The sequence below is a fragment of the Hermetia illucens genome, chromosome 5 (genome assembly GCF_905115235.1).
Source record: "Hermetia illucens chromosome 5, iHerIll2.2.curated.20191125, whole genome shotgun sequence".
In the NCBI taxonomy this organism is placed as follows: Eukaryota; Metazoa; Arthropoda; class Insecta; order Diptera; family Stratiomyidae; genus Hermetia; species Hermetia illucens.
The window spans coordinates 34,700,752-34,711,318 of NC_051853.1; the positions used below are offsets into that span (position 1 = coordinate 34,700,752).

Sequence of the window (10,567 nt, forward strand, 5' to 3'; positions counted from 1 at the left end):
ACCGCCTACGCTGATTTGGTCAAAATCTGGAAATGCAATGCATCTCAACATCGACATTAAGTTGACGCTATTACGCGGCAACATTCTCATAGTGCTACTATGTATTTAACCTGTACCAATGCATTTTTTTAAGTTCTATACTGTATAGTCATAATTTTGTACATATGGTCATAAATAGTCGCAGCACATCAATAGAAAACATACGATACCATGTGCAGCATGCGGCCATACGTGGTCCGGGATATGTTAAGCTTCCATTCGCACTTTGCATAAATCCTTTAAAACCATGAGGCCTTAAAATTTCGATAACTTGAATGCGTGGCGTAGCTCCATTCTTTTCCCATTGCAGATAACTCTTTACTCCCTCAATGAATTTCTATAATTTTTTTGGTCATGGTTTACTTTTAAACCCACCACCTCTCATATATACGATTGCTTACTTGTGTCCGTATAAAATAACAATATTAAAAGGCAGTTTTTGAAAAAAATCCAAGCCAAGTTATGCGGAAATATTATACTTTGTTTAAGACAACAAAATAAGTTGAATATTTTAAGCCATAATTGGAAATTCGATAATTTTTACTTCTTAGCATCAAAATTTTAGCAAATATGAAGAAAAGCCCAGTATATATTTAATCGGCCTTTTCTAAATAGTAAATATTGACCGTTCTATCGAATTCTGCTGTTTCATAAATAGTCGTACGTGTGCAACTGACTTAAATAGAAAACAACCAGTTGATTCTCTAGGAGAGAATCACCACTAACAACACTTCGAGAGCGCATAACATTTGTTTTGACAGTACATTGGCTGACATTGGTGTGAGGACCAGCCAAAGAAACAAACAAATATTTCACAACTGCGATTATTCACGAGAGTTCCTCACAAGCTACAAATAATGTCCACCTCTAAAGTAAGTTTTCTTGTCAAACACTTTCATTTCAGACCACTAATTCGCATTTACCATTGAATAGATTGATATCGCTACACAAGTAAAATTTGCTCATGTTTGCAGTATGTTGGATAAAATCAGGAATGCAAAAGGAGCTCGACAAAAGGAATCAATATTGCAAAAGTATTTGGAATCATTCAATGAGTTCAGTATACAATTTAAGAAACAACATGGAGCCGATGTATGAGCGCTATTTTTTTATTAGGAACTATTCCCAATTTACTATTTGTATTCGTCCTACAGAAATGTGAATATAGTTTCTATCCAGTACTAAGATGTTTGGTTCCAGGCGCGGATAATGCTCGTGGAAGTTATGGAATTCAGCTTACTACAATGGGAAGATTATATATCAAAGTCCTTAATTTGGCCCCTAATGGTGAGTATAAACTTTTTTGCATATAATACAATATTTCATGGCACTTTCAATAATCTTATACAGATACCAATTGAATTGGTACGAGTTACTGGTGATAGCACTAATAAAATGAAAACACTACTTTAAATATTTGCTTAATCTAAGATGATATGGTTCGATCTCTACATCCACACTTTTTATAAAAGAGAGAATTATAGTTAACCTCACTATTATTAACAAGTTACGATAGAACAAAATAATACTTTCCATGAGAATTTAGAGAAGAATTTACTACTAATAGAAGAATTTACTTTTGGTAAATGGTTCTACATATCAAAATATAGTATAGAGTCTTTCTTGGGTCCGTGAAACCTGATGCACTCAATATCTCTTAGTCACTTATTCCCAGCAAGCATTACAAATGCGAGTCTCATTTGTAATAATAATATGAAATAAGTATATCCAATTATCTCAAATACTTCTTGCGTTATCTCCTTTGAAAATAATCTAAAAAGAATATAAAATAAATTAAATTTCATCATATACGTAGATAATTTGTGTCAATTCAAAAAATGCATCGCTGCCTTTCTTGCAACAACATTGTGAAATCCATATTAATGCCTTTGGTATGAAATTTTTAATGACACCTGCATGCCTCCAAACTGGTTTTAGTTATCAACGGGCGGAATTCATTCATTGTGAGTTACATTAAGAGGAATAAAATTAAATTATGTAAAGAGATTTACATTCTTATGAATATAATCTTCTTGGCAAACCTCTTCAAAGGAATTCTACTTATTCAAGTGGAGAAATAAATCAAGTAGCACATATTTTTCAATAAGCAAAACACGTTTTGCCTCAAGTATTTCAGGTGAAGAAAGATTGTTGTCCATAAAGAAACAGCTTTCAGTATTCAAGCAACTAAATATATAATATTTGATTTTTCCAGTATCACACCTCTACGTTGTATATCTACCATTTTAACCAACCAGTTTAACCAATGGTAAAAACTGTAATTAAAGAGGTGGTAATTAGCATCTTTCTCTTGATACCGAAGCAATTATTACTCAAGGTCGTTCTTCTTTCCTTCTGAATAAAAGCAAAGTACTTAGAAGCAGCGCCATGTCATAACCTCCTAAGCAAGTCAACTTTATAGTAATAATAGAGTTGCTGGCATTGTGAAAGAATCGTGGAATCGCACTCGATTCCGATTATCTCGGGGCCTGGAATAAAGAACATTTCATAAAATTAAATAAATTATGGGAGGGGAGAGCATGATTTTCGCTTCGGGTCCAGTCTCTCCTACGTCGCTTCTTCAGAAAATTTGGCAAATACATGGGGCGCTGAATAGAAATTTTAAGTTAAAAACAAGTCGGGAAACCGGTTTTGTTTGCTTCTTCTGTGAGTATATTTGAGTGTAGAACTATCCCATTTGTACGTAGCCCGTTATGTAAATTTCGACGTAGAAGGTTATCATTCACTGCATGCCTGGGCGTTCACACTTCTCACCAAATTTCGTGTCAATCGGTATAGGCATTTCTGAGAAAAGTGCGTATGACAGACAGACATTGAACTGATTTTTGCAAACAAAACCTTAAAAATGATAGGGGAACCTGCATAATGTTCACCTCCGGCCCAGGTTTTTTATTATCATTTTCACCCTGTCCCCGGATTTTTTGCCTTACCATGAGGTGTTAAGAGGCCTGCAATTCTAGAAATTTCATACATGTAGCATATAATACATCAAATCATAGCGAGTTAGGTGCCATGATAGGGAGTAGTTTTGTAGCCTCGATTATTGCGCGGAAAGTTCTGCCACGTGTAGTGAGTGTATCGTGTCTCTGTAGCAATCTACAAATACTGGTATGTGTGTATCGAAGCCATATGGCAATTTAGAAACAACTAGTGAAAATTTGATGCTGTAGTTTTATTAAAAAATTATTGACTGAAAACATTTAACTGTAATGTTATAGACATTATTACAATTCGTGCTAACGAGCACTCACTTGCCAAGATTGGTCTGAACATCGAAGTCGATGGTAAACAAAAAGCAGGCCTAAACAATGGTGGCTTGATACGCTGGATGAGGATTTAAAAGCCTCGAGATAGCACCCAGATCAGGCGTTCGATAGAGCCAAATGGCAAAACCGATCACGACGAGCCGACCGCGCTTGTGAACGGGACAAAGGCTGAAGAAAAAGAAGAAGTTATAGACATTATTGCGTTTCCCCGATCTACTAGCATAATTATTTATGCAACACGAAAAAACAATTTTTCAAGATTACATATCCGATTTAGCTTCAAAATTGCTATAGCGCATACAACGACGTACTTGCAACCGCCTAGACCCAGGAGCATTACACAAATAACAAATATCTCTAAGTCAAGATGCACAAAATTAATCTGCGATTCTGAACTGAAGCAGTCTAGCCCAATTCTGGCCCCTCTGTTTCAGCCCTCAAACCCACAAGACGGATAGGTAGCATCCTCTCCTTCCACTCCCTAAAAAAGATCTAAGATTTCCGAAAAAAAATCAAAAGTTCTTTGGAATATACAACTAATATTATGACGAAATTCGATTGAATTCCGATCGTATTTTTCTACAAAAAAACCCAAAAGCATACGTGAAAATAGGCCTTCTAATGTGGTTTCCCCTCTTAATCGCTAGAAACACCGGTAACATAACCTTTTTATCCAAGAGAGAATTTCAAAAGATACTATACAATAAAGAATCGGGAACAAATACTCTTTCCACCTCATGAGATATTCATCACCATGGACGAGGAGGCTGACGTTACAGTACTTTACCGGATCATTGAAAAGTTCCTTTCGAAATGTAATGTACGTTAATTATGTCCATTGCGACAGCTTCTGCTCCCATGACCAGTAAGTATCTGTACCGACAAATATGTTCTTATCTAGACCTAGATAACGTTTCTTTCCATTTCAGTCGTATTTTACAACAAGTATGAAATACTCAGAGCGAATATTTATCCTCCCAACTCACACAAGAATGAACAGAACATGAAATGCATTGAATTCATAATGGCTACTATTATTAACACATATAACTTCCTCATATATTCCCTGAGACATCTTTCTTTGTTGTTCAGACTATAGTGTTTGAACACCCTTTTTCTTTTTAAAGCAGGTTTGAGACCTTCTTTCACGACCTTATTACGAACGGATTTCTCTTTTTCTTCAGCCGTTGGCCCGTCCACAACCGGGGTCGGCTCGTCGTGAGCGGTTTCGTCATTTGGTTCTATCAAATGCCTGATCTTCATACAATCGCGAGGCTTTTAAATCTCCATGCAGCGTATTAAGCCACCTTTGTTTCGGCCCGCCTTTTGGTTGCTTACCATCGACCTCAATGTTCAGACTAATCTTGGCGAGTGAGTTTTCGAATTGCGTGACCATATCATCGAAGACGTACGCAATTTTTTCACGATCGGTGAAACTCTATATCGATCATGATATCCTTAGTTCCACCACTAGTCCAACGCAACATCTTCGTCTCCATTACCGCAAGACGCCGTTCATTGTCTTTTATAGTCGGCCAACACTCAGAACCATAGGAGCGACAGGACCGACGACATTGCGGTAAATTTTAGATTTGAGAGGTGACACGTTGATCACAAAAAAACACCAGCTGTGGAACGCCACTTCATCCAGGTTGCGCTAATGGGTGAAGCAATTTCATAACAGTTCTCCATTAGCTGGAAATTATGGTTTGAGAGAAAAGCACATAAATATCAAATTTACATTGAAATCCGAAACGCAACCATTGAAATTTCTGGAGATTGGATCACTCACGAAATTAAAAATTAAATCAGTGAGTTTGATTTAACTAGAAAAACATTAGACGTCGATTGTTTCACCATGCAATATTGTGTTGAAACGTAATTTTTCATCTAAGGCATTGCTAAGAAAATCAATTATTCTCATTCTCATATTGAAGTTGCTATTTACCTTCTTCTTGTCGTAGGCGATGATGCAAAAAAGCTCAACCAAACAGACATCATTAAAGGCTGCAGCGACTATGCAGATGTTGTATTCTCCGTAATGCAAACTCGTTCCAGGAGTGTGAACAGTACCTTAACACTAGCAGATATACATCAACTGCTGGATATTATAGCAGAAAACGACAGAAGAAGTAAACTATAAAATCTTTCTTTCACTCAGATTTAATTGTTGCCCATTACGCTTCTTCCAGAAACTGAAGTCGAACTGACCAAATTCATTGAAGTGGCATCACCACTCGAACAGAAATGGCTTATCCGCATAATCTTGAAGCAACTTCGTCTCGGGTTAGGTGAACAGAAAATATTTTCCTTATACCACCCGCTTGCTAAAGAATTTTACACGCGGACAACAGATTTAAAGAGAGTTTGCGAATGTGTCGATAGCGGTGAATCGATAGACATGTCTGATTCAGTGCAACCTCATCAATACATACGACCAATGCTATGTGAACAACTCGATCTTACCAAAGTAGAGGGGATGCTCAACCAAAATATTTACTATCTTGAAACGAAAATGGATGGGGAACGTTTTCAAATTCATATTCTAGACGAAAACTACAAATATATATCACGAAATGGAAAAGATTTTACAACGAATTTCGGTGCAACAGCGTCCGAAGGCAACCTAACGCCACTTATTACAAAATCTTTCACAATTAATGTGACAAATATGATTCTGGATGGAGAGATGATGGTCTGGGATAAAAATCTAAACGGATATCGTGTAAAAGGTGAAAATTATGATGTTAAATCTATTCAGCGTGGAGGCCCGTTGAGACCATGCTTTGTAGCATATGATATTCTATTCTTAAATGGAATAAGTCATATCGACAAGCCATACGCCGAAAGAGTTGCGTTGCTGGAGAAGATTATTAAGGAGCAGCCTGGAGTTATCGTGCTATGCAAACGAATGAAAATAAGAAATATAGAACAGTTGATTAATAGTTTCAATGAAGCATTGGAAGCAAAAGAGGAAGGAGTTGTAATTAAGGCACAAAATTCAATTTACAAACCAGGAATTCGAAAAGGAGGATGGTATAAAATCAAGCCAGATGTGAGTATAAATAGGAATCTCAAAGTGTTCTTGGAATTGGATAATACGAGTATGTTTTTTTAGTATATTCATGGAGTAGTAAAGGAATTTGATTTGCTGATAATCGGTGGCTACTATAACGCAAAACGCACGTATATCGATAGCTATCTATTAGGAGTATACAAGAAGGAGAGTGACAATAATGGTTCGTCGTGGAGTATTTATTGAAATCCATCTTAATTTTAGTTTTCCCATAGAAAATCCAGTATTTTATTCAGTCGCTAAAGTCGCACTTGGGCTATCTCTTGCACAACGTCAGAAAATAAATGAAACTCTGAAACCCAATTGGGTCAACGTTAATAAACAAAACAGGAATGATGTTGAGGCCCCTTGCTGCATAGAATGGGGTGCTAGCATACCGGATGTTTGGATTGATCCGCCAAAGTCTATAATTTTGCAAGTAAAGGCAACCGAATTAGCAGAAACAACTTCGTTTCGAACATCGCATTCGTTACGTTTTCCACGCATAGAAGCGATTCGAGATGATAAGTCATGGTATGAATGCATGACGCTTGATGAATTTGAATCCTATTACAAGGTTTGCAGATCATAATCAATATTTACTCGTAAATAAAGAAAGTTTCATTTCAGAATCAACCAGGAGTTGCAAAAATTAATAAACGTAATTTAACTGCAGAAGATCTATTACCATCAAAGAAGATAAAGATGTCACCAACCAAGAAAAAAAGTACAACGAATAATCCTTACGCATCAGTGTTCAATGTAAATGAGGTAAGAATAGCGATAGTGGTAAGTAATTGATGCATGATGATGAAGTGACGCCCTCTAGGTAACGAAAATAAGTGATGTTTGCGAAGGTCTCCAATTCTGTATACTGAGCACGTCGAAAGGAAAACAATCAATTGATCAGCTGAAAGCCATGGCCGTACGATATGGAGGAAAAATAGTGGAAAATCCTTCTTTGGACACCAAAAAGTGCATTTGCGTTGCTGGTGACATCACTAGCCTAGTCAGACGTCTAATGTCAACAGGAAAATACAATATCGTAACAGTAGATTGGATGATTCGGTCCTTTGGCGAGGATCAATTCTCCGGAGAATTAGCACAACCGAAACCACGTGATATGATTAGCATGACCCCCGACATGGAAGAAGAATTTAAAATATTCTACGATGATTTTGGTGATTCATACATAGATGAGGTGGACAGTGAAGAATTGGAAATTATCATGAAAGACATCAACACTAATGTAATGCTATCAATAATTTCTTTAGTATGATAAACTAACAGTAAAATATATTTCAGGCTATTCCAGAAATTCTTGATGCTGAACTAGTTGAACTTGAAGAAACTTTACTTGATTGCACCGACATCAAACATATTTTCCGTAATATGACCGGTTATTTTTACTCCCTTAGTTCCGCGCTACCGAACGTTTTAGTTCTTGCTAAGTTAATATTTCAATCAAAAGATGGATTGCTTATCGAGGAAGAAAATTTGGCTCGCTCCAAGAAAATGGTTCATATTTTTGTTGACCAAGTGAATCTTAATTCTGAAAGTTTCAATAATTGGATGCATACGATTTTCAGCAAGCCAAAGAGTAAAGTCAAGGTACTGTCATATAGCTGGATACTCGACTGTGATAAGGAAAACCAAATAATTGATCAAACTGGATATTTGTTACATGAGCATTATTGTACATAGTATATTTTTTGTATATTGTATATTTTTCAAAATATTTTACTTTGCTAAAAAATTTTATATTCTACACTAACACAAATAAATTTACAAATAAACTTGGCATTGTGTCTATGAAAAAAAAGGTTGTTAATACAAATGAAAACAAATCATCAGTATCACACTGAACGTCGATATCTACGTGAATATGCCCAACATGGAGTCTGATATGTTGCTCAAAAGACTCCGAAAGAGTTCTGAATAATATAAAACCCGATTAAATAGCTGTAACAACAGTTTTCACAACCAGATATTTTTTTGCACTTTTTTATTTAGTAATTCGATAAAATATGGTTTCATAAATGACCCTTCAAAACTTCAAGTCGAAACTCGCAGTAGTTTCTTTGACATTTTTTTTAAGATCAGATAGTAAACCGATTTCAATAAGGGTTTGATTTACAAAAAAAAAAAAAACAAAAACGTTGAAAAACTCAAAGCAACGCATTTTTCATATGAATTCTATTAGCGCTTTGTAAATTAGAACTTAGGAGTACACTCAAAGTCTTTCCTAATAAACACAATAATCGTTGGGGTGACAATATAATTGGATCAGTGCCTTGAAGTGTGTTCGAACACTTAATTCAAGAGCGTAACAGTACAATACAGTACACTGTAGGAGGCAACGAGATCAGCATTACACTCGCCCGAGATTATTACTCTGATTTGACTCAGGTACTCATTCACGGCTGCGTCGACTGGTATCTGACATCTTCTTCCCTGCTTGTCGTAAAAGGTGACTAAACGATTTGGCTATCAAAAATGGACTATGATTTGTTTGAGGAATGTGAGCACGCTCTTGGACGTACCAACAACTCAGACAAAAAATGTAACGATATAAGCTGGACATTTTGGGCCTAAGCAAAGTAAGATTGTGGGACTCTGGAGAGAGACGCGATGCTTTTCTACTCTGGAGATTCAAGTGGTAGCAGATGCGAATCCGGTGTCGGATTTTTATTATTGGACAGCGAAAAGCGCGCTATTTTGATCTGAAAGTCGGATTCTGATAGAATTCTGACTGCACGATTCCGGTCCATTAGAAGCATACGTTCTATGAGCAATTACATGCAGTTTAGTAGAGGTGGCAAAGTGGACTCTAACAACACAGCTTTTTCAATTTCTGCAGCCTTCACCACCTCGTCATTAGTGGCACATTCTTCGAACTTACAGTTTGTCATAAGTTCAGTTGGATTTCAACCAACCGCTACCGTACGAGCAATCACCATCTATCCAAAATGATCTGCGATAGTCCTGTAAGGGAAGTTAACAGTTGACTCCTCATTCACGATGACGAACAGCTGAAGAGGTGGAAGGAATACTCTACCATGGTTCTTAACCGTATCAAATCCGGTGAAGTTAAATCCCTTGTGGATGAAATGGCTAACCACTGTAAATTGCGGATACGGACGGCTTCTCTAAACAGAGCAGACGGAGTAAAACTGCTTGATTTGACAGTATCTCCCCAGAGTTATCCATCGCTGCACCTGCAGTTCCTACTCCCAAAATCTACTATTTCCTCTCGTACGGAATTCTAAGGAATCCGAGACAGATATTAACAAACTGTGGATCATTTTGGAATAGTAGTAGTTTAGATCTTCACTTCACCTGCTCTTTATCGATTGATCGAGAATGCTTTCGATAGCAATGCGGGACATTACGCAGAAGCTAATAGCTATTAGCAGAACGACATATGATGTGCTATGTGCTGCGCCGAGGTAAAATGTGAAGTTCAAAGCGGAGTCCGCCAGCCTTGCATTTTGTCACCAATATTTTTTTTCTTGTTATCGGTGACATTCTCCGTGCCACCTTGTCCGAAGAACGCGGAGGAGTCCAATAGACCATAATATCTTTCTCCAAACACCTCGACCATGCTGACGGCATCTGTTTGATCTTCCACGGGTCGTAGACCTTGACCAAATGGCTCCCGGCTAAAATGGTGTTGTGTATGTTAGTGCTGCCGAAGATTGGAGCAAATATAAGCTTTTCTACTTAAAATTTGGGAATGTAATTAGATCAGACTCAACTCTAACTGCATTTATCATAGAGTAAACCGGCGAATTAGATCCATGAATCCATAAACTTTATTTCTACAGCAACGATTGATGATTGATTGTTGTTTTGAAAAATGGTCGCCAAGCTCTCTCTCTCTCTCTCTCTGCTGTTTGATGATTGTTAACTGATTTTAAGGAAAAACAACCATGAAATGAAATGCAATAGGATAAATACTACAGGAAAACGATGCGATACAAGTAGCGCAAAATTCAAAATTTCTCAAATTCATAGCCAAAATTATGAAACAAACAGGCAAGCGCACTCCAAACGACAGAAACCCCTCAGGGTATTTCGGTTCTTTCCAGAAAGCTTACTAGAGTGCCAAAAAACAGCATTTCCTAGAGTTCCAAAGTTGAACCTCACTGAATCCCAGAATATACTCTTCAGTCTTAGCTTTGTA

The 10,567-nt window shown here is 37.0% G+C and overlaps 1 protein-coding gene across 1 annotated transcript; it reads left to right on the forward strand.

Annotated features, from left to right (window-relative positions):
- The first annotated feature begins 790 nt into the window (after positions 1-790).
- Positions 791-8,196, forward strand: LOC119657094 (DNA ligase 4). Its single transcript, XM_038063849.1, has 10 exons — positions 791-911; positions 973-1,131; positions 1,194-1,326; positions 5,291-5,458; positions 5,519-6,381; positions 6,445-6,565; positions 6,618-6,958; positions 7,012-7,152; positions 7,211-7,630; positions 7,687-8,196. Exons 1-10 carry the CDS (start codon positions 897-899, stop codon positions 8,083-8,085), a joined length of 2,760 nt encoding a protein of 919 aa, XP_037919777.1. The 5' UTR covers positions 791-896; the 3' UTR covers positions 8,086-8,196.
- The last annotated feature ends 2,371 nt before the right edge of the window (positions 8,197-10,567 follow it).